General features: G+C 35.1%; 1 protein-coding gene across 9 annotated transcripts in view; it reads left to right on the plus strand.

The window, feature by feature from the left end:
- PIGK (phosphatidylinositol glycan anchor biosynthesis class K) overlaps positions 1–25,390 on the plus strand; it is a 183,585-nt gene that overhangs the window by 88,323 nt on the left and 69,872 nt on the right. For all 9 annotated transcript variants that reach the window (XR_009213708.1, XR_009213710.1, XR_009213709.1 and 6 more), the window contains exon 10: positions 9,507–9,591. Coding sequence is in view for 1 of the 9 variants with exons in the window: in XM_032155550.2 (XP_032011441.1) it covers positions 9,507–9,591 (85 nt within the window). In the remaining 8 variants the exon portion in view is untranslated. The remainder of the gene's footprint in view (positions 1–9,506; positions 9,592–25,390) is intronic.

Raw genomic sequence — 25,390 nt, forward strand, 5'->3', positions numbered from 1 at the left:
AAAGAAAAAAGTGGTCATACTAAATTAAAAACATAACCTAAAAATGTGCTATTTACATGAGACATTTTCAATATAAGGATATAAAAATCACTTTAGATGTGGCTAACGTAATATTTAGATTTAGAAAAAAAGTAAGTAAAAGAAATAAATTAAGCCTTCAACTGCTCGTTTTTTAATTGTATAAAACATGTACCCTTTCCCAACAAACTGCAAACAAGACAGCAGGCTTAGATGGTTTTTACATTTGACATTTATTAACCGCTTGAGGTGCTGACATAATATGAACAGAATAAAAAAGCTTCCTACCTCATTCGGTGGAACGAATATAATTCTGAAACCAAAACTAGACAAAGAGAGAATGAAAAAAATAGAGAACCAGCCTCACTTGTCATCACAGATGTACAAATCTTAAATACAATTCAAATTCAGTAATGTATAAATAAAAACATTTCATGACCAAATAGAAATTATCTTAAAATTACAGGAATGATTCAGGATTAGAAAATATATTAGTGTATTTCATCATATCAATACATTAAATGAGAAATATTTTGTAATTATTTCAGTAGATACAGAAAAACATTTGAATAAAATCATTAATCATAAATGATAATGTTTTTTAAAAAGGCAGTGTGGCTTAGACACTGCACACAAATGGGAGATAATAAAGGGAATGTGTCTAAAGCTAGCAGCAAACTTTATATAGTGTGAAATTATAGAAGCATTTCGATGAAAATCAGGGATGAGATAAGAATACATGCTATAATCCCATCTATTTGTTACTGCACAAAAAGTCTCAACTAATGGAGTAAGGAAAAGAAATAGGAGGTGTGAGGATCAGGAACTCTCCCTTCCTTTTTTTCACAGATGCTATATAATAGAAAAATCTAAGTGAATCTACCAGTATTAAATTTAATGAGAGAGTTTAGTAAGATTGATTGCCAGATAAAAGATCATTACATGGAAATCAATAGTATATATTCCTATATTATTTATATATAATAGATATATGCATGTATCTGTAGATATATTAATGAAAAGCAACAAAAGCTATAAGCCACCCGATTATACATCTTAAAAGATGTACATCTTCTTTATGGAGACAAAATAAAATTAATTATAGATCATAAAGGAACACCTATAAATGGAGAGGTGGAACATGTTTAGGAATGAGAAGAATAAATTATCATATAATTTTATCTAAATTATCTGTAAATAAATACAATTCAATTTCTCTTAAACTTCCAGTATTTAATAAATACCCAGCACTATTCTAAGCACTTTGAAGTTATTAACTTGTTTAATCCTCAAAACAGCTGTGGAGTATGTGGTAATTTTATATGTGACTACAGATGTGGAGAGGTTTATATCTGGTCACACAACTCATAAGTGAAAGTGCTAGCTGTCTGACCCCAGGTATGCTCTCTTAACTATTACTACATTCTGCCTTTCTAGGATTCTTCATGGAACTTAATAAGCTGGCTATCAAATTCGTGTGGACTAGTAAAGGAACAAAAAGCTAAAGCCATTTGGATGACTAAGGAGTATGAACAGTAGTGGTGGGAGAGGCATTTAGTCTATCTGACACCAGGATTTTCTATTTTAAAGTTGTGATGATTCAGATAATGTGATACTGGTTCAGATTAGGTAAATACATATACAACATATTATAAAGCCCCCAAAGAGACTCTTGCATAACAATATATGTATGATAGATATGGTTTTACTTGGAGGAAAGGATAGGTAAGTCAAAAAATTCTATGTTGAAGCAATTGGTTTGCCATGGAGAAACAAATAAAATTAGATTTCCCCTTTACACTGTACGTAAAAACAAAATACAAATGGATTAAAGATAAAAATGCAAAAAGAAAACATCAGAATTATTGCAGAATGTCTTTTTTTTTTTTTTTTTGCTTAGGAGTAGGGAAAGGTGTCACACTACTCAAATTACAGCTAATAAAAAAAAGATTGTCAAAGATTAATGAAATAGAATATCATATATAGCCAAAAAGACAATGCAAACAAAGTTGAAAGAGAAGAAAAAGTGTGGTGACGTTATTTGTAACATCTATTTCAAAGAATTTCTGTCTAGATTATCGAAATAACTCTACATATTAATTTTTTAAAAGACAAGCCAAATATAAGAAAAAAGAAATACAGTTTAAGAAGAGGAAAAGACTCATGTTAGTGATCACCTAAAGGTGATTTTAGAAGGGAAATGAACATTAAAACAATGAGATACTATTTCTTATGGAAATTTAAGTGGTGATGATGAAAGGAAATGGGAACTTAACGCATTTCTGGTGGCAGTATAAATTGATACAGCCATTTTGGATAGCAATTTACTTGTTTCTGGCAAAATTTAAAATGTACGTAACTTATGACCCAGCAAGTCCACTTCTAAATAATTATTCTAATGTATAGGTTGGGCAACTTTTTCTGTAAAGGGCCAGATAGTAAATATTTAAAGCATTTGTAGGTCATAAGCCATATGGTCTCCATTGTAAGTATGCAACTCTGCTGTTATAGTGCAACACTGAAATTCAAATTTTGTGTAATTTTCACTAGTCATGAAATGTTATTCTTCTTTAGACTTATTTTTTCTAACCATTCAAAAACATAAAAGCCATTCTTAGCTCACAGGACATACAGAAATATGTGACAGGTCACATTTGACCTCATATTTGAATGAAAAAAGCTAGTGGTTGAATTACACTCTATAATTTATTAATGAAATGATTTGTAGATATTCTATGTATATTTCATGTGTATATAAATATGTATGTAAAAGCAAAATAAAATGACTGGAACAATATACATTAACTCCTGATAGATTTAGTAGAGTTCAGAGTAAGTGCTCAATAATTTTGACAAGTTTTTTCTCTGACATCCCCCAGAACTCTACACTACTATTTTAGAATTGCCTTTGACTCTGCACAGATAGTTCCTCGTGCATTCAGGTTAGCTGGTTGTGTGAACTTCTGGAAAGCCTGCCTATAATTTTCACCATACAAGAAGTTACTTTTAAAGTCTCCCAAATGAGAACCAGCGTTTATTTTTCTGGGATTTTATTATATCAGCTTTACTGAGTTGCTTGGCAGGTCTTCTTATTTAACTGGTGTGTGCATTTTTACAATACATTGGAAACTGACAGTAAATAAGATGCGTTTCAACAGTTGGGCCATAAATTAGTGTAACCTTAGTTCTCTTTGGACTTAATTTGCTGTTCTCTGCCTCATATTATGTCTTTTTTCCCTGGCTTACCATCTTTCTTGTGCTTCTTTAAAGTAGCTTTTAACTGAAGTTCTATTTTCATATCTTCTCTCACAAGTTTTTAGTTTGATAATTAGAAAAATAGTGATGCAGGGAGTTTGGAGCGGATCTCGTTTTGAGGGAAGTAATGTATTAGATTGTTTTCTCATTGCTATATAACCTGTTTTCACAAAAATAATCTTTAGTGACTCTTGCGACCTTTCTGAATTTGTAATAGCATTTTGTGTTTGTCTGCATTGACCAATAAACTTCAGTTTTCTTTGCTCGGAGTGTCTTTAAATTTTCAGGTTTATCAATTATATCTTGTACAATGTATGTTGTCTATTATATGACTATTTGAACATTTAAAAATGCAGTTTAGGAGTGTGAATTTTTCTATCCTTTTTTCCAAAGATTGTAAGAAGAAATGAATTTGATTTCTCTATTATTTCCTTTTAGTTTCACGTGCTTCTTTGAGCTGTCATTTTCAAAACAGGTTTTACTAACTATTGGGCTACCTTCCTGTTTTGGTATGTGTAGAGAATTTCTTCCTAATGATTTTGGATTACTCTAGATGATGTGTCTTTAATTATTTATTGATATTCTTAATTTTTAGTTTGTATCTAGCATAGCACAGTGTCTCTGCTTTCTTGTTCGTTTTGTTGGCTTTATTTCCAGTGTTTGGAAAGATGCTTTGGCCTTCTACCTGAAATAAACTATGTAATTTTATGTTTATTTATTTGCGATGGGGTCTCACTGTGTAACCCAGGCTGGTCTCTAACTCCTAGGCTCAAGTGATCCTTCCTCCTCAATCTCCCACGTAGCTGGGACTGTAGGAACATGCCATCATACCTGGCTGTATGTTATTTTATATGTGGATTGTCTGATCTCAGTGTGGCACTATAGAATATAAACTTTACTCTTTCTGAGTTAGAGATAACCTTCTGTATGGACACAGTAAATAATTTTACAGTGTTATTTTAGGAGTACTTGGATAGCACAGAAGAGAAAGTTTTTTTTTTTTTTTTTTTTTTTGAGGCAGAGTCTCGCTCTGTCGCCCAGGCTGGAGTGCAGTGGCACAATCTCGGCTCACTGCAAGCTCCGCCTCCCGGGTTCACGCCATTCTCCTGCCTCAGCCTCTCCGAGTATCTGGGACCACAGGTGCCCGCCACCACGCCCGGCTAATTTTTTGTATTTTTAGTAGAGTCGGGGTTTCACTGTGGTCTCGATCTCCTGACCTCGTGATCCGCCCGCCTCGGCCTCCCAAAGTGCTGGGATTACAAGCGTGAGCCACCGCGCCTGGCCAGAAGAGAAAGATTTTTCAGGCACTGGATAAACATGAAGGAGAAAAAGGATACAGTAAGCACAGGGAGATTGTAAAGACTGACTTCATAGGCTTCATAATTTGCCAGGAGTATTTTATTTATGCAGAGGATTTGGACAGTATTTTAACTGCCTTTTCATTTGAGATGGTAATATGACTCTATTGGAGTCAAAATCCTTTTATAAAGTAAGCAAATACCATGTGTTGTCTTCTACAAAAACTCTATTTAAAAAAATAGTAAAGCAAAATAAGGAATGCACAGCTTTTTCCATGTAGAAATTATTCCCACATTAAGTTATTTAAGTAGATTTTCTTAGTGAAGGACCTTGGAAAGAGATCATGGAAAAAGCACATTCTTTTAGGGGGGCTTCTGAAATGACTCAAAATGTTAAGTAAAAGGAACACTTGGATGACTTTAAGAAAAGAGAACTTTACCATTTTACAGGAGAAAAGTTCCAGGTTCCTTTAGGATGGCTGCCACACGTAAATTGAAATTAATATTTGTGGTTTTCTCGTTCCGAATTGTATATGGTTTGTCAGAGACCTGACTAATAATGATTTGCAAGATGGGGCTTAGAATGTATGGATGACCTTAAGGTGACAATCTTGGGAAAGCATGAATTCTGGGATAATGGAAGACACCTTGCAAAGGACAGAGTGGGGCTGTGGTGTCCCTTGGAGTCGTGGTGGTGAAAGGAAAGAAGAAAGCAGCTGAAGATAAGGGCACTATGGGAAAAAGATATATATTTTTTTAAGACAAATCCTGTCCCTCCCACCACAAAAAGTGCCACTTACTAAAGCAACTACACTTCAGTGAAGCCACAGAAGAGGGTGCTCTTGAACTGAGAAACCTAGTAAGTCCGTTTACCTCCGTTCACCCTCCATTGCAAGATAACTTGTTACTGCTGATTCTAAAAAAGCCAGTACAAATAATCCTCAACAGAAAAAGAAGCCAGCACCTTTAAAAAGTTACAATAAGTATAAAACAAAATTAAAATCAAACCTTCTTAGTAAATTACACACACAGAGAATGAAAGCACAAATAGGAAGGGAAGAAATCAAAGAAAAATTACAAAACAGGAAAACTGAAATGAAAAATATGAACACAAATAACCTATATTAAACAAGCAATTGCATTAGGAAAGGACACCATGAATCAGACATTCAAAAAGTCATAGTTGAAATGGACAAACAGGAAGATATGTGAAACAGCAGCTGACTGAACTCGGGAAAGTAAATGGTGAAAAAAGACAAAAATCATCTCAGAAATGAAAAATAAATTAGAGTAGACAAGGGAAGAAAGATATTCCAAAAGTTCAATAAAAGACGTAAAGAATAGAAAGAGCCAAGAAAATAAACTGAAATAAGAGAAATAAAAAGGATCAGAAAGAATTTTCCATATGTTTAGTTCAACACCTTGAACTAGGAAACAAGTGGAAAATTAACAGATATGGTATTTAAAGTTATAATAAAACTTTTTTGAAATAAAATGAGATCTGAATTTCCATATTGAAAGGACTCCTGTTTCCTGTGTACCTCGGAAACTTGATCTATAACAATCAACTTTTAAGATATAGTATTAGACCTTAAAACAAAAGGGAGAATAAAGGCCGCCTGAGCTTCTAAGCCAATAAATTAGTAATTTAAAAATTAAAAGTAATTAAAAATGAAAGTAATTAACATAGAACCAACTTAGCATCACACTTCTTGATATCAAAATAAAGAAAGCAATGGACATGTGTTTTTAAGAAATTATAAAACTGAGTAATCATTTTAATTGATTATGAAACATTGGATAAGTAAAATACTCATATATCCACAGTGATACTCAAGATTACTTGTGAATTGCATTTGGAAAAAGTGCTGCAGTTATTAAGAAACATTTCAGACATATCCTTGGTTGATAAACATTTTGCTGAAATATTTAGATGTGAACTGTCACGATATCTGCAGCTCACTTTTAAATTATCCCACAAAAATAATATAAAAAATATAGAAACGTGTTTGGAATTTTTCATAACAGCTACATGGCATTTTAAAAAGTTATTCAAAACAAATTGCCAGATTTCAAATATTTTTGTATACCTAAAGAATATCTTTTATATTGAGTAAGAGACATTTTGTGAGAAAAAAATGTATTTCATCTTAGACATTGTTGTTTTAGATTTTTGGAATAACCAATGAAGAGTGACTTTGTCATATTTCTTTTATACTCTTAGAATTAATGTCAGTGATTTAATTTTTATTTTTTCAGAAGATATTTATTAAAACTGCTGGTGCCTTAACAGGAATCAAGGCACTGGAATCAAACTGCACAAGTGGTCACTGTATTCTTAACCACCATTGACCACAGTAGAAAAGAAACAAACAAAAATACATCATTTGCACTTAAGAATGTCCTTGTTAAGGAAGGAAAAATATTGAGTTGTTCGCTTTTTTATTCTTGAGTTGTATTTATGCATTCTTAATACAAGTCGCTTTTTGGTTATATGATTTGCAAAAAGTTTCTCCTATTCTGTAGACTGTTTTTTCATTCTTGATTGTGTCCTTTGAAACAAAAGAACCTTAAAATTTGATGATGTCTATACAGTTTGTCTGGTTTTCCTTTCGTTGCTGTGTGTGTGTGTGTGTATGTGTGTGTGTGTGTTTTTGTTTTTGTTTTTTTTTTTTTTTTGAGACAGACTCTTGCCCTGTCTCCCAGGCTGGAGTGCAGTGATGCAGTCTTGGCTCACTGTGACCTCCATCTCCTGTGTTCAAGCAGTTCTCCTGCCTCAGCCTCCCAAGCAGCAGGGACTACAGGTACGCACCACCACGCCTGGCTAATTTTTGTATTTTTAGTAGAGACGAAGTTTCACCGTGTTGGCCAGGCTGGTCTTGAACTCCTGACCTCAAGAGATCCACCCGCCTCGGCCTCCCAAAGTGCTGGGATTACAGGCATGAGCCACTGTGCCTGGCCTGTATGTGTTTTTTATACATAATGTAAATAAACTTTTAAAAGATACACTGTGAAATACTTTACAGCAAGTTGTATTTTTTTTTGGTCAATGAGTATTTACTTTAGTTTATTTTTTAATTGAGGTAAAAATATCTAATGCTAGTAGATATTAGTTTGCTAGGGTTGCCATAACAAAATACCAGAGACTGCATGGCTTAAACAACATAAATGTATTTCCTCACAGTCTGGAGGCTAGATGATGTCAGCAGGATTGATTTCTCCTAAGGTCTGTCTCCTTGACATGTAGACAGCCATTTTCCTCTAGTGTCTTCATGTGATCTTTACTGTCTCGGTGTCCTACGCTCCTCCTCTTATAAGGATACCAGTCATATTTGATTAGGATCAACCCTAATGACCTCGTGTAAGCTAATTACTACTTTAAAGACCCTGTCTACAAATACAGTCACGTTCTAAGATACTGGTGGTTAGGCTTCAAAATGTGAATTTTGGGGTTTGTTGAAGGGCACAATTCAGCCCATAACAAATACATAACATAAAACGTATCATTTTAATCATTTTTAAGTATATACTTTAGTGGCATTACATACATTTATATTATTGTCTAACTATCACCCCCCCATCCATCTTCATTACTTTTTTCATCTTGTGAACTGAACCTCTACCTGTTAAACAATTACTCCCCAGTGTCCCCTCCTCCCAGCTCCTGGCAGCCACCGTTCTACTTTCTGTCTCCGTGAAACATGTTTTGAGGCAGTTTTTTTTTTTTTCATCATTAGTGAGAATCTTCAAAGTTCTCTCAAATTAAGCTAGTTATTTTTATGCAAATTCTGCAAGATATCCACAAACTTTTACCTAGATAAGAGGTTCTTGAAGCTCTTAAATCATATGAAAAATTTTGTCTTGTTTTATATATCTGCCTTTTTCATGGGAGAGATCCTGGAGTTCTCATTAGATTCCTTAACTGAAGCCCTAGAGACTTAGCCAATCTTGTTTCATTTATTTTTCAAGATAATTAAAATTTAGTGATTTTTAAGTTGATAAGCTGATGTGTAATTCACAGAAAAGGCAAAAGGAAGTTTAAGTGTTTTTAGGTTTTATTGTCTTGAAATCAAATGTTTACTTGCTATTTCTGAAAGGGTCAATAATTTTAAAAATCATTATACTACATTTTCTTCATTTGAAAAGTTTTTAAATTTACTCTTTCATATTGTCCTAGCTATGGATTATATCAGCTTTGTATCTCATTGTACATGTAGATATTAGAAATATTGTCTATAAAATAACATCTCAGAATTATTTTTATTTCATTTTATTCATATTTTCATTATTCAGTCAACAAACATTTGAGTCTTTTTGATAAATATTAGATATACAAAGAAGAAAAAGACATGAGTTTCATCTTCAAGGAAGTGCAAATAATATACCTAGATGGCTATAAACAAATTAATATATTAAAAAGAAGAATAAATAAAGAAGAGAATTGGTGGTTGGTCCACACAGATATAACAGCATGGGGAAACTGAGAGACTCCTGGAGGTGCAAGGCCCAGTGGGGTTTGGCCAGTAGTTAAATATAACTAAAACAGTAGACTGTTAAGTGGAGAAAGGGTTGCTGGAGATGAGGCTTGAGTTTGGTTGGAGCCAGGTTTTGAAGACCTGTAAGTGCTATGAAAGAAACACCCTCTTTTGGACAGAGAATTCTGAAACATTTTTTCTCAGAGAAAGACAGGATCTGAGAACATTAAGTGATGCTAGCTCATTTTATTGCATAGTTACTTAATGTAGTCTGAATACTTTTATAGTCATTTAAAATTTTTCAATGGTAGTGTTTCAAAGATTATTGATAAATACTGATTATTTCAAAAACTTAAATATATGTATTTTACTATATTTCATATTTGACATATTTAAATATTTGCTATATTTCAAAATAGTATTTTCCTTAGCTTTGTGTTTTTAAATTCTGTTTTTCCAGCTACAAGGAAGACCAGATGGATGAGGAACTAATGGAACCTCTGAAATATGCTGAACAACTTCCTGTAGCTCAGATAATACACCAGGTTTGCATTTCATTTTATTCTTTTAAAAGAAACAAGATTTTAAATCTCTGAAAAGTAATTGCTTTTGTTAGGTTTTTCAGAATCAATGTGCTACAGCCGAAAGGCATTCTGGGCTGTCTATCCCTATTTAGACTACCCCTATTACAGTTAAAAGGCCCATTCAAAGCACAATATTAAAAGGCTACTTGCTGTTTAACACTAGAATTCTTACTTACATAAAATATGAGATAAAATAAGGATTACCTTTTGTGCATTATTTAACTACAAAATTTAATTTCAGAAAACTTTCCTTTTGACCCATTGTGTATAGTACTTAGTGACAAGGAAAAAGAGCTGCAAAAATATCATTGAGTGTAATTTTTTGGAGTCACTAAAAAGAGAAAACAATCTTGTCCTGCATCCTTTACCCCGCCCAATTATCAACCCTTGTAAAGTATAATTCTGCATGTCATGTGGGCAATTTGTTCATTTCCAATTATAATGATTTTATCATCCTTTCTACATAACTGTAATCATTGAGAAGGCAGTGTTGTAAGCATGTAAGCTTAGACTTTGTACTGTAATTTGACTGCATATAACCTCTGCCCTGCTGGGCCAGAATCTAATAATTTTAAATGGTCTGTTGACTAGAGTTATAGCCTTTAGACCTAGCAGAGATTTCAGAACCTTACATATTATAGTAAATATTAAAAGCCCTTAAATGGCAGAGTTTCTCAGAATTGTTATGAATGTTGATTGTTATTGTGAGTTTTTCCATATGCCTTTTTCCATCAAAATAATTTTTATTTAGCTGATATGTATTGATTAGAAGTGCCAGTTTGAACTTTATTAAAAGAAACAGAGACTTTTACTTTAAAATGTTGGCTATATATATTTTTCATTGACATTAAAATTTAGTATTGCAATTCTGTGAGAAATTACAAAAAATGATCAGAAATTTGCACCTTTGGGAAGCTCGTCTGTGCTTGGTAATCAGGTCCAGTTTATATGTCAGGAATTCCCTAGTGTTGTCAGAGCTTAAATGACCTAACAGTCTGCAAATGTCACATTTAAAATTCTGTCTTCATGCCTGACTCTCAGCATAAATGAATTAAACAGCAGAGCAGGCAGCAAGTCAATATGTTCTTAACAGTAAGAGTGAGCAATGAAACAGTTTGTGGTTTGCTCAGAATAGGTAAATAGAATCTGCCCAGAACAGTTCACCTAGAATAAAATCTGAAAGAGGAAACAAGAATTAACCTTTAAGATGGTTGACCAGATGAAATGTCAGTAATATTTTTATAGCGTGGATGAACCAATAAACTACCTGGTTTATGTAACAGCTGCATTTGGCTGTTATACACTGTGTGAATTCCAAGATAAAAAATTTTTGACCCTGGTGAAAATTCTAGATTGTGATTTTTTTGGCAGTACAAGAGACTTTGTTAATTTTAACACTGAATTACAAACATTATATTAAATTTCAGCAGCAGTTGATTTTACTAAATACCTATCTTTAAGAAATTTTACACAATAGGACTTTATGTATTTTATTTTTATTGAATAAAATGAATTCTGTTCTCAGTTAAAGAGTAGTCAGGACAGGTCATTGTTAATAGCACACTCTTCATTTATTCCTTTTGTTATTTCCCTTTTTTGACAATACTACAACTTAAAGACTGTTACCATTAGCCGGTCCAACTTGTCTTTTAGAAACATATGAGTTATGTTGCCAGAAATTAACTGATAAGTCCATTATTTAAAAGCAAATTTTGGCCGGGCACGTGGTACCCCATGCCTATAATCCCAGCCCTTCGGGAGGCCGAGGTGCGTGGATCACTTGAGCCCAGGAGTTCAGGACCAGCCTGGGCAACATAACAAAACCCTATGTCTACAAGAAATACAGAAAATTAGCTGGGCTTGGTGGTGCGTGCCTGTAGTCCCACCTACTCGGGAGGCTGAGGTGGGAATATCTCCTGGGCCTGGGATCCAGATTGAGGCTACAGTGAGCTGAGATTGTGGCACTGCACTCCAGTCTGGGTGACAGAGTGAGACCGTGTCTCGATAAATGAATGAATGCATGCAACCTTTCTCCTAAGAGAATAGTAATACATGTGATGATTAAGTTCAGATAGTTTCACAAAAGCTTTTTGATCTATATCTAAATTACAGCATTATTGTAGTGTATAATCTCCCCCTGTAACTATTTCCATGAGAAATAATCTTATACTTTACCTATACCTGTTTTGGAGCACATGTCATTTCTATTTAAAATAGTTACTTATTTTTATGTCTTATATATCCTATTTTATCATCTTTCTAGACAGTCTCAGTTTCTTGATATTTCTTTTAGCATCTTGCTTTGTACTATGTATACATATCTCTAAATGGATAGATAACGTATTTTTAGTGGTATGTTGAAAGCCAGGACCACCTCTTTTCCCTACTACCCAGGCACCAGAAGCCAAGGACTCTCACTAGTAGCACAACTTAGAAGCTGCAGGAGAGATGGAGGCTTTCAAAGCAGGGACAGAGGCTGAAACAGAAGGAGAAACTTGAGAAATAGAAGAGAGAGGAATGGGCATCAGTCATTTCAGTAATTCATTTCTTGTGTGTGATATTTAAACTGCTTTTTACAATCAGGAGATAGGATTCTCACTACTACCATTTTATGCTGTCAAATTATTTACCATTTTTCTAGCCATCCTAGAAAATATGATTGTATACCTAGGAAACCCAGGCGACTCAAGTTATGAACAATAAAATTAATAAGAGAATGTGATGAGATAGCCAAATAAAATTGGCTTCTTAAATAAAATTGATAGCTTCTCTGTATTTGCAGTAAACACACAGAAATGAAAATGGGAAAATTTTTCTGTCACAGCAGTGAAGAGAATATAAAATAATTACAATTAGATTTAACAAGTAAACCACAGACCTGTATAATAAGAATCATGGAAAGTACTATGTTTCAGAAACAGAAAGACATACCAAATAAACAACATGATGAAAGTATAAGTGTAAATTCTCTCAATTTAGCAGTTCTAATTAGAGTGGAAACAAGTTTTTTTTTTTAATGTTAGGAAAAAATGACCACATGATTTATGTGAAAGAACAAATGTCCAAGAATAACCAAAGAAAGTATGTAAGAGAGGCACTTGTTTTAGTGGATATCAGAATATTAGCCTAACGCAGCTGTAATCAGATAAATATTATATGGACAAAGGAATAGACAAGAGGATCAGTGGAACACATGGAGGAGTGAATTTCAAACTTTATGGATTCCAATTCATGATAAGAAATATTTATATGCATAATGACTTTTAATGTGTAGGGTGGTTCTGTCTCTCACAGTCCACTGACTTAAATGTTAATCTCCTTTAGCAACACCCCCACAGACACACCCAGGAACAATACTTTGCATTCTTCAGTCCAGTCAAGTGGACACTCAGTACTAACCATCACAAACCTAGATACCCTAATATGTATATGGTTTATATAAATGATAAAGGTGACATCACAGATCAATGGGACATTAAAAGATCATTCAATAAATTATGCTGAGACAATTAACTACTGGAGGGGGATACTATGTTCTTGCATCATAATACATGGAAAAGTACATTCTAATAGGATTAAAGCTTAATGCAAAAAATGCGAAATGGCAAAACAATTAGAAAAGTATGTTGGCAAAATTTTTGGATAAGAACTTTCTAAGCATGAAAATTGTGGCAAAAACTACAAAGGAAAATTGATATATTTGACTTTGTAAAAATGTAAAATTTCTATACATCGAAATGAAAAGGCAAACCAGCCTGGGCAACAGAGTGAAACCCCATCTCTACAAAAAAAACATAAATTAACCAGGCATGGTGATGGGCACTTGTAATCATAGCTACTCAGGAGGATGAGGCAGGAGGATACCCTGAGCCCAGGAGTTTGAGGTTACAGTGAGCTGTGATCACGCCACTGTACTCCAGCCTGGGCAACAGAGTGAGATCCTGTCTCAAAAAGAAAGAAAGAAAAGAAAAGGCAGATATCAAAGTAGAAAAATATTTTCCTCATGGAATTAACATCTTCATATATAAAGAGCTCTTACAGAATGACAAGAAAAAAACTGAACAGCCTAATGAACCTACATAAAGACTCACACAGACATGCCTCAAAAGTTGAAATAGCAGAGCATAATAAACTGATAAAAAACATGTTGATGTTCATTAATGATGTTAGAATTGTTTATTTTTATCAGAAAGTTTCATTTTTTTTAACTTCAAGCAAATATATGAAAAGTAGTAATACTCAGTGATGCCTGAGGCAGTGATACTACCGGAGGAGAGTATAAATTGGCATAAATTGAGGGCACTGTGGTAATTGGTACCAACATTTGCAAGTATGTTTATAAACTAGGTAAGCATGACAGGTTGAAGACATATTTTTGTGCTTTACCCTTCTGAAGAACACTACTAAAATGAAAACAAAGACATAAAAATAGATAAACCCCAAAAGACAAAGAAAATGGAAAAGAGAATGACAGATGAGAGTGGTAACACAATTTGGAAGGAGAAAAGTAGTTGGATAAATGATAACCAGTTTAGCAGAGTGGAAAAGCTGAGCCCTAACTTCCATCACACGGGAGCCCTGTAAGAATTTATACTGCAGAGCTCTGGGAAAGTAGGTACCAGGCACCTCAGAGGTTGGGTCCAAAGAGAAACACCCTCTTGTCCTCCTCCAAAGTGTCTTCCTCCTGTTTAGCTTTCAGAACACTGGAATTTAGGCTTATATTTTATTAGCAGAAGATTGAGGCATTCCTCCCCGAAGATACCAGTCAAACTAGAAAGCAATGGAGTGATGTCTTCAGAATTATGTGAGAAAATCATTTCCAACTTAAGGTTCTGTTCATTTCCAAATTATGGTTTAAGTATCATAAAATAGAGACATCCCAAGTCTCAATAAATAATTTTTCTTATTCATCCTTTGTCAAGAAGCTACTTGAGATATGATTCGTTAAATGAAAGAGCAAACCAAAAATCCTGAGGGGAAATTATCCAAGGCACAAGATATTGTGCCATCATGGTGAGATGCTAGTGAAATTCCCAAGTTTATGGTGAAGTGCATCCTGAGGTGACAATTGTGTAGAAGTTTAAAGAGTAAAGAGTACAAATTGGAGCAAGACAATGAAGGTCTCCAAGATGGGTGTCTGCAGTCAGTGGAATGGTGGCAAATTATCTAACGTGTCTGACCATGTTAAAAGAGGTTTTAAAGTTGAGTAGATTTAGTTAAAGCAACATAGAAAATTAAGTGAACAGGGTAATGAAGCAACTATTAGTTTCAGTAGTAAAAGTTATGTTAATATAAGAAAAGATATATTATCAATATTTTATGTCTCAAACAATAGTTACATAGTTATAATTATGAAACAATTATTTAATGAAAATGTGTGACAGTGAGTATGATGACTCGACTGTTAATATGATTACTCGCCTGTACTATCGTATGAAAGGTATCAGTGGCATGGTGTGAACTCAGTAAACTAAGTACTGAACTTAAACCTCTCAGGAGTCTCTCTGTTCTTGGTCCTGATGACTATTATTTCTATTGTGACACTAAATTTATCTTTATTATCTCAGCTTCTTACATTAAGCAAGCATACACACACACACACACACACACACACACACACACACACACACACACTCACACAGACACGTTTAAACAGCTTGTTTAGAAACCTTTTGGTAGATGCTTGCCTGCTGGGGTTTAAGATGTGTGAGGAATTCGGCTGGGTGCGGTGGTTCATGCTTGTAATCCCAGCAATTTGGGAGGCCGAGGTAGGCGGATCATGAGGTCAGGAGATCGCGACCATCCTGGCTAACACGGTGAAACCCCGTCTCTACTAAAAACACAAAAAAATTAGCCGGGCGTGGTGGCGGGCGCCTGTAGTCCCAGCTACTCAGGAGGCTGAGGCAGGAGAATGGTGTGAACCCGGGAGGCAGAGCTTGCAGTGAGCCGAGATCGTGCCACTGCACGCCAGACTGGGAGACAGAGCGAGACTCTGTCTAAAAAAAAAAAAAAAAAAAAGATGTGTGAGAGATTCAATTCTGGGAGTCACCACTATGAGTCAATTTTATCTTCATGAATTTAGGTCCCTCCACTAAGGCAGAGGCTCCGTGTAAACAAAGCTATAAACCCATGTATGCTTTAAAAAACTTTAACTTACTCAAATGTTATATATCAGTGAATACCTTGTCTTGGTGGAGAAATATCTATTGTTTTCCCCACTGTGTTCTTAACCATCTTCTAGGCTTTCTCTTGTTCCCCTTATTTCAGTTACAAGACCTCCTACAAATCCTTTAATATTTTGATAAGATTAGTAGATTGCAAGATTTCTCTTTTTAATGCCCCTCTGCATACTGTACATGATGGTGGTACAGTATCACCTTACTATTCTCTTTTTTTAAGATAAGCTGCACAGAAGATTAGAGCTATGTATCCATTATAGATTTAGTTTCTTGGAGAGAAGTACTGGGGTCTCCTGTAAGACTCTTGCTTAAAACACAGAAGATTATCTTGCAAAGTGTTGTTTCATCTGTTCTTTGTTACTCCGTTTTAGTCCTAGAGACAATTTTTTCCAGTGTAGCCAGTTCATACAGTATCCTGGTGTGTCCGTTGTTGCTCTTTGGGAGTATTCTAGGTATTTGGATGGGACAGTTCTTTCGTTGTGCAGGACTGATCTGTGCATCGCAGGATGTTTGGCATCCCTTCTCCTTCCAAATACTGGTTGCCAATAGCACTGCTTAGTCATTGTGATGCTAAAAAAAAAAATGCCCTCACCTTTTCTGAACTCCTCCCCGCCTGTGGAATGCAGTACCACCTCAGATTGAGGACCAATAAGGTAATTTGAATTATTTGCAGTCTCCGCCCATACACAAACGTTTTATTTGTATAATTAGCCTCTTACTCTTGTAATTGGGATATTTCAAAATATGTATAGTTGAGAATCTCTTCTCACTTTTCTGCATTCTGAAGTGTTGTCCTGGGCTCTGTAATTCTAGCTCCTTACATTATATGACGTGGATTGTGGTAATTTTTCAATTCTTCTGTTTTTGTTTATCATTACTCTTCATGTTGTTCCACTGTTGCAATTTTGACATTTTAGTGTTTTTCCATTACAGTAATACCTACCCCATTACAGCTAAACTTTACTAAAGGTTGACTGAAATGTCTATCGAGTAGAAATCTCTGCCACCTTCTTTTAAAAAATGTGCCTATTGAATTATCAATATCTGGAAACTCATCAAAAGGATGCTGAATCCCTAGCACTCTGTCTGCCTCAGGACTGACTTATATTGCTTTAAAATCTTGTAGAGCTTTCCCTAACCATAGCAACTTTAAAACTGATGTCTAGCGAAAAATAATACAGTTTTCATTTATTTTTATTCAAGTGATAAGGCAAGTAATGAAAACTAAACTTTTTGAAGGTCATGGGCTAATCTCTTAATATCAGATATGTTTTTAAATTAATATAAATTAACCTCAGCTTTCATATTATAACTTATTACAGCCACTTCCAAAAATGTCACTTATCAAGGAATAAATGCAAGGGTAAAGCTGTTTGAGAATGACAATCAACATTTTAATAATTATCATCAACTTTTAAGTTTGAAAATTTTTGGTCCACCTACAAATTTGTCATTACATCCCTTTTCTGATATGTGAAGTTTATGTAATAGAAATGGAAGTTGTGTCACTAGTCATAAGTATTCCCAAGCAGAAACAGATACCTGTTTTCACCAAATTTATAAAGATTTTTAAACTAAGAATAGTTGAGGAAGCGTCTGTTTCTTTTCATTTTTGTTGTACAACTGTAAATAGGTGCAAAACATATTTTACAGTTGATAATGATAATGATCACCCAAAAATAACTAGTACCATTGATGAAATTGTTCCCATTTTATACGTGAATTAACTGAGGTTCAGAATAGTTTAAATAATTTGCCTAAGATCTTCCATCTTATAAGTGGGATAGCCAGTATTTGATTCTAGGTCTGTTTGACTCCAAAATTTATCTTCTTAATTACTGTGGTATACTTCCTCCTTATGAACATTTTTTCACAAAGGCTTTGTCTCCAGAAAATTTTGATGAAGGAGGTGTCAACAGGTGTAATTCATGTTCTGATTAATTGAAAACATATTTGGAAGAATAAATATCAACAGATTTAGTTCAAAATTCTTCAGCAAATGAGTATCCAATTATTTAGATGCTGGGCTAAAGAGAGTCACCTTCTCAATGCTGTTTGCAATTGCTTTCTTTACCCCAGCTGCACTTGACTTCCCAAAGAGGGTTTAAGACATGTAGAGATATAAAGAGATGTGGATTCAAAAAATGATAGGGGAGAGTGCTAAAGATTAGCTTTGCTTATTTAAAATTTTGCCTATGGATGGCTGACTTGAAAAGAGAAAGTTTTTGCTATGTGGTCACCTATTCTGAGGTTCCATGTAGTTTTTAAATGGTGCAATGGCCTTAAGAATTTAATAGGCATTTGTGAACTATCTGGATAATCTAACCACCATTCATAACATGATTTTCAATAAAATCATTTTTAATTTCCATGAAACTGATGATAAGGAGAATGTTTAGAATATAACTCATTCACTGGTTGAAGATTGCCTGTACTATTTTTTTTTAATCTCTTCCCCACTACTGTGGGGAGCTCATAGTGGAATGTCCAAAGTTGTGAGAAAAATGAGTGTCAAAGAGCCTTGATGAGCATTAACTTATGAGTGGACCTTGAATACTTGAGAATTAGCTACATACAACTAAAACAATTAGTAATTAAAAACAACTAGACAGATACACATCTTCACAACTCATAGTAATTTAGAGTTCATCACATTTAGAACGCAAACATCCCTAAAGAATATTAGACATTTGACCCTTTGTATTGCTTTGAATATTAAGATACTTGGTAGTAATTAACTTTTCTCCCTTTCTATTACATCTTCATCAACTTAGTTACTAAGAAAGAGGCTTTCAGAAAAGTTTTTGGTGCTTCTTCACAAATAATATGTAGTTTTTCTTTTTTAAAATTTTTTTATAAATATTAAAGACATTAAATATGCTTTATAATAGATTTTGATTTTAATAAGACATGATAGAATCATAATGACTGTTCTAAATTGAGTTTTGATCCTTTAAAGTTCATTGTAATTTTGTAAATATGCCAAATATGAAGAATGTTTTCTTTTTCTGTTGTCCCTTATGCCAAAATATATCACATAGTGTCTGATATATTATTAGGTTTTTCTAACTGTATTTGTTTTAAGGGCGAAGTGTAAACCATAGTGTTACGGGCATATGTATGCTTTGCTGGAGGATTGTTGGTTTTTAATAAATGTTGACTTTCTGGAAGTTGAGGTAAGCAGTACTGAAAGTGAGAAAATGGGCCATTTTCAGCTCCAGGGAATGGAAAAGTGGTGCTTCTTGGTTCTCTAGCTGTGTATTTGTACCTGCTTTTAAGGCAGAGAAACTGTACAGGGTAAAAAGGGTGCATTATACAGTGAAGAAAATAGAATGAAATTACTCATGCCCATCGCATCTTGTTTTTCTAGTGGGACGGTTTTGACTTACAACGTAATAAGGTAAGTTAACATCTTAGTTAAAGGAAAGAAAAAGATAGGCATATAATAACAAACTGATAAAAGAAAAAAGTGAGGAAAATACATTGTTACTTTTATCAGTTTGTTATTATATGCCTATCTTAACATCACTGAAATCCAGGGATCCACCAAAAACATTACCAGAAGTATCACTGGTAACGGGGGATCTCTTCTCATATAGATACAGAAACTGACTGGATAGAGACAAACTAAAACACAGTTCCCTTCAGCCTCATGCTATATTCTTGGCAGTAGTTTAGATACTGACTTGCAACTGATCGAAATAATGTAACTAGGGGTTACTTAATCTGCCATCTAAGTTGACCTGAAATCACCTTAATGTGCTTGCTGCTAAGAGTTAAGATTATTATTCTCTTTAAAACTAGTATATGCATGTCAGAAAAGTCACATTTTATATTAAAGGAATCAATATCTTTAGTTACAGATTTTTAACATTCATTTTATCACACCAGTCATGTTTAGGGGGTAACTTGTGTATTATTATGTCAGTTATCTCAGATTATAATTTCTGATCATTCTTAGATAAACACAGATTTTCCTTTAAAAGACTATTTTACTATAATCTGCATTCATATATATTTACCAGTGCCTAATCAGTGTATTTAATTATTTGATTTTCTGTATCTTTTTTATTTACCAATTCTATATCCAAGGCTATTAATACTTTGCGAAGACAGAATAGTATCCATCTTACCTAGTTTTGATTAACTAAGGTGTTTCTAGTTTAAAATATGCCAATAGATATCTTAGTCTTGTGAAATAATTAGTTTACTTTTTAAAAATTTCTTCGTAATTTTATTTTATTTTATTTTTTATTATTATACTTTAAGTTCTAGGGTACATGTACACAATGTGCAGGTTTGTTACATATGTATACATGTGCCATGTCGGTTTGCTGCACCCACCCATTAACTCGTCATTTACATTAGGTATATCTCCTAAGGCTAACCCTCCCCCATCCCTCCACCCCACAACAGGCCCCGGTGTGTGATGTTCCCCTTCCTGTGTGCAAGTGTTCTCATTGTTCAATTCCCACCTATGAGTGAGAACATGCAGTGTTTGGGTTTTTTGTCCTTGCGATAGTTTGCTGAGATGATGGTTTCCATCTTCATCCATGTCCCTACAAAGGACAGGAATTCATCATTTTTTATGGCTGCATAGTATTCCATGGTGTATATGTGCCACATTTTCTTAATCCAGTCTATCATTGTTGGACATTTGGGTTGGTTCTAAGTCTTTGTTATTGTGAATGGTGCCCCAATAAACATATGTGTGAATGTGTCTTTATAGCAGCATGATTTATAATCCTTTGGGTATATACCCGGTAATGGGATGGCTGGGTCAAATGGTATTTCTAGTTCTAGATCCCTGATGAATCCCCATACTGTCTTCCACAATGGTTGAACTAGTTTACAGTCCCACCAACAGTGTAAAAGTGTTCCTATTTCTCCACATCCTCTCCAGCACCTGTTGTTTCCTGACTTTTTAATGATGGCCATTCTAACTGGTGTGAGATGGTATCTCATTGTGGTTTTGATTTGCATTTCTCTGATGATCAGTGATGATGAGCATTTTTTCATGTGTCTGTTTGCCGCATAAATGTCTTCTTTTGAGAATTGTCTGTTGATATCCTTTGCCCACTTGTTGATGGGGTTGTTTTTTTCTTGTAAATTTGTTTGAGTTCATTGTAGATTCTGGATATTAGCCCTTTGTCAAATGAGTAGATTGCAAAAATTTTCTCCCATTCTGTAGGTTGCCTGTTCACTCTGATGGTAGTTTCTTTTGCTGTGCAGAAGCTCTTTAGTTTAATTAGATCTCATTTGCCAATTTTGGCTTTTGTTGCCATTGCTTTTGGTGTTTTAGTCATGAAGTCCTTGCCCGTGCCTGTCCTGAATGGTATTGCTTAGGTTTTCTTGTAGGATTTTAATGGTTTTAGGTCTAACATTTAAGTCTTTAATCCATGTTGAATTCATTTTTGTATAAGGTGTAAGGAAGGGATCCAGTTTCAGCTTTCTACATATGGCTAGCAAGTTTTCCCAGCACCATTTATTAAATAGGGAATCCTTTCCCCTTTTCTTGTTTTTGTCAGGTTTGTCAAAGATCAGATGGTTGTAGATATGTGGTATTATTTCTGAGGGCTCTGTTCTGTTCCATTGGTCTATATATCTGTTTTGGTACTAGTAGCATGCTGTTTTGGTTACTGTAGCCCTGTAGTATAGTTTGAAGTCAGGTAGCGTGATGCCTCCAGCTTTGTTGTTTTGGCTTAGGATTGTCTTGGCGATGCGGGCTCTTTTTTGGTTCCATATGAACTTCAAAGTAGTTTTTTCCAATTCTGTGAAGAAACTCATTGGCACTTGATGGGGATGACATTGAATCTATAAATTACCTTGGGCAGTATGGCCATTTTCACGATATTGATTCTTCTTATCCATGAGCATGGAATGTTCTTCCATTTGTTTGTGTCCTCTTTTATTTCGTTGAGCAGTGGTTTGTGGTTCTCCTTGAAGAGGTCCTTCACATCCCTTGTAAGTTGGATTCCTAGGTATTTTATTCTCTTTGAAGCAATTGTGAATGGGAGTTCACTCATGATTTGGTTCTCTGTCTGTTATTGGTGTATAAGAATGCTTGTGATTTTTGCCCATTGATTTTGTATCCTGAGACTTTGCTGAAGCTGCTTATCAGCTAAGGAGATTTTGGGCTGAGACAGTGGGGTTTTCTAGATATACAATCATGTCATCTGCAAAGAGGGACAATTGGACTTCCTCTTTTCCTAATTGAATACCCTTTATTTCTTTCTCCTGCCTGATTGCCCTGGCCAGAACTTCCAATACTATGTTGAATAGGAGTGGTGAGAGAGGGCATCCCTGTCTTGTGCCAGTTTTCAAAGGGAATGCTTCCAGTTTTTGCCCATTCAGTATGATATTGGCTGTGGGTTTGTCATAAATAGCTCTTATTATTTTGAGATATGTCCCATCAATACCTAATTTATTGAGAGTTTTTAGCATGAAGTGTTGTTTAATTTTGTCAAAGGCCTTTTCTGCATCTATTGAGATAATCATGTGGCTTTTGTCTTTGGTTCTGTTTATATGCTGGATTACATTTATTGATTTGCGTATGTTGAACCAGCCTTGCATCCCAGGGATGAAGCCCACTTGATCATGGTGTATAAGCTTTTGGATGTGCTGCTGGATTTGGTTTGCCAGTATTTTATTGAGGATTTTTGCATTGATGTTCATCAGAGATATTGGTCTAAAATTCTCTTTTTTTGTTGTGTCTCTGCCGGGCTTTGGTATCAGGATGATGCTGGCCTCATAAAATGAGTTACGGAGGATTCCCCCTTTTTCTATTGATTGGTATAGTTTCAGAAGGAATGGTACCAGCTCCTCCTTGTACCTTTGGTAGAATTCGGCTGTGAATCCATCTGGTCTTGGACTTTTTTTGGTTGCTAAGCTATTCATTATTGCCTCAATTTCAGATCCTGTTATTGGTCTATTCAGAGATTCAACTTCTTCCTGGTTTAGTCTTGGGAGGGTGTATGTGTTGAGGAATTTGTCCATTTCTTCTAGATAAAAAGGTTAAACGAATGGCTAACTAGAATAACCAATGTAGAGAAGTCCTTGAATGACCCGATGGAGCTGAAAACCATGGCACAAGAACTATGTGACAAATGCACAAGCTTCAGTAGCCAATTCGATCAACTGGAAGAAACGGTATCAGTGATTGAAGATCAAATGAATAAAATGAAGCGAGAAGAGATGTTTAGAGAAAAAAGAATAAAAAGAAATGAACAAAGCCTCCAAGAAATATGGGACTATGTGAAAAGACCAAATCTACGTCTGATCGGTGTACCTGAAAGTGACGGGGAGAATGGAACCAATTTGGAAAACACTCTGCAGGATATTATCCAGGAGAACTTCCCCAACCTAGCAAGGCAGGCCAACATTCAAATTCAGGAAATACAGAGAACGCCACGAAGATACTCCTCGAGAAGAGCAACTCCAAGACACATAATTAACAGATTCACCAAAGTTGAAATGAGGGAAAAAATGTTAAGGGCAGCCAGAGAGAAAGGTTGGGTTACCCACAAAGGGAAGCCCATCAGACTAACAGCAGATCTCTCAGCAGAAACTCTACACGCCAGAAGACAGTGGGGGCCAATATTCAACATTCTTAAAGAAAAGAATTTTCAACCCAGAATTTTCTATCCAGCCAAACTAAGGTTCATACGTGAAGGAGAAATAAAATCCTTTACAGACAAGCAAATGCTGAGAGATTTTGTCACCACCAGGCCTGCCTTACAAGAGCTCCTGAAGGAAGCACTAAACATGGAGAGGAACAACCAGTACCAGCCACTGCAAAAACATGCCAAATTGTAAAGACCATCGATGCTAGGAAGAAACTGCATTGACTAACGAGCAAAATAACCAGCTAACATCATAATGACAGGATCAAATTCACACATAACAATATTAACTTAAATGTGAATGGGCTAAATACTCCAATTAAAAGACACAGACTGGAAAATTGGATAAAGAGTCAAGACCCATCTGTGTGCTGTATTCAGGAAACCCATCTCATGTGCAGAGACACACATAGGCTCAAAATAAAGGGATGGAGGAAGATCTTCCAAGAAAATGGAAAATAAAAAAAGGCAAGGGTTGCAATCCTAGTCTCTGATAAAACAGACTTTAAACCAACAAAGATCAAAAGAGACAAGGCCATTACATGATGGTAAAGGGATCAATTCAACAAGAAGAGCTAACTATCCTAAATATATATGCACCCAATACAGGAGCACCCAGATTCATAAAGCAAGTCCTTAGAGACCTACAAAGAGACTTAGACTCCCACACAATAATAATGGGAGACTTTAACACCCCACTGTCAACATTAGACAGATCAACGAGACAGAAAGTTAACAAGGATATCCAGGAATTGAACTCAGCTCTGCACCAAGCAGACCTAATAGACATCTACAGAACTCTCCACCCCAAATCAACAGAATATACATTCTTCTGAGCACCACATCACACTTATTCCAAAATTGACCCCATAGTTGGAAGTAAAGCGCTCCTCAGCAAATAGAAAAGAACAGAAATTATAACTGTCTCTCAGACCACAGTGCAATCAAACTAGAACTCAGGATTAAGAAACTCACTCAAAACCGCTCAATTACATGGAAACTGAACAACCTGCTCCTGAATGACTACTGGGTCCATAACAAAATGAAGGCAGAAATAAAGATGTTCTTTGAAACCAGCGAGACCAAAGTCACAACATACCAGAATCTCTGGGACACATTTAAAGCAGTGTGTAGAGGGAAATTTATAGCACTAAATGCCCACAAGAGAAAGCAGGAAGGATCTAAAATTGACACCCTAACATCACAATTAAAAGAACTAGAGAAGCAAGAGCAAACATATGCAAAAGCTAGCAGAAGGTAAGAAATAACTAAGATCAGAGCAGAACTCAAGGAGATAGAGACACAAAAAACCCTTCAAAAACTCCCCATCAAAAAGTGGGCAAAGGACATGAACAGACACTTCTCAAAAGAAGACATTTATCCAGCCAAAAAGCACATGAAAAAATGCTCATCATCACTGGCCATCAGAGAAATGCAAATCAAACCACAGTGAGATACCATCTCACACCAGTTAGAATGGCCATCATTAAAAAGTCAGGAAACAACAGGTGCTGGAGAGGATGTGGAGAAATAGGAACAGTTTTACGCTGTTGGTGGGACTGTAAACTAGTTCAACCGTTGTGGAAGTCAGTGTGGCGATTCCTCAGGGATCTAGAACTAGAAATACCATTTGACCCAGCCATCCCATTACTGGGTATATACCCAAAGGACTATAAATCATGCTGCTATAAAGACACATGCACACATATGTTTATTGCAGCACTATTCACAATAGCAAAGACTTGGAACCAACCCAAATGTCCAAGAACGATAGACTGGATTAAGAAAATGTGGCACATATATACCATGGAATACTATGCAGCCATAAAAAATGATGAGTTCATGCCCTTTGTAGGGACATGGATGAAAGTGGAAAACATCATTCTCAGCAAACTATCGCAAGGACAAAAAACCAAACACCACATATTCTCACTCATAGGTGGGAATTGAACAATGAGA

This window comes from Hylobates moloch, unplaced genomic scaffold (genome assembly GCF_009828535.3).
Source record: "Hylobates moloch isolate HMO894 unplaced genomic scaffold, HMol_V3 SCAFFOLD_5, whole genome shotgun sequence".
NCBI lineage: Eukaryota > Metazoa > Chordata > Mammalia > Primates > Hylobatidae > Hylobates > Hylobates moloch.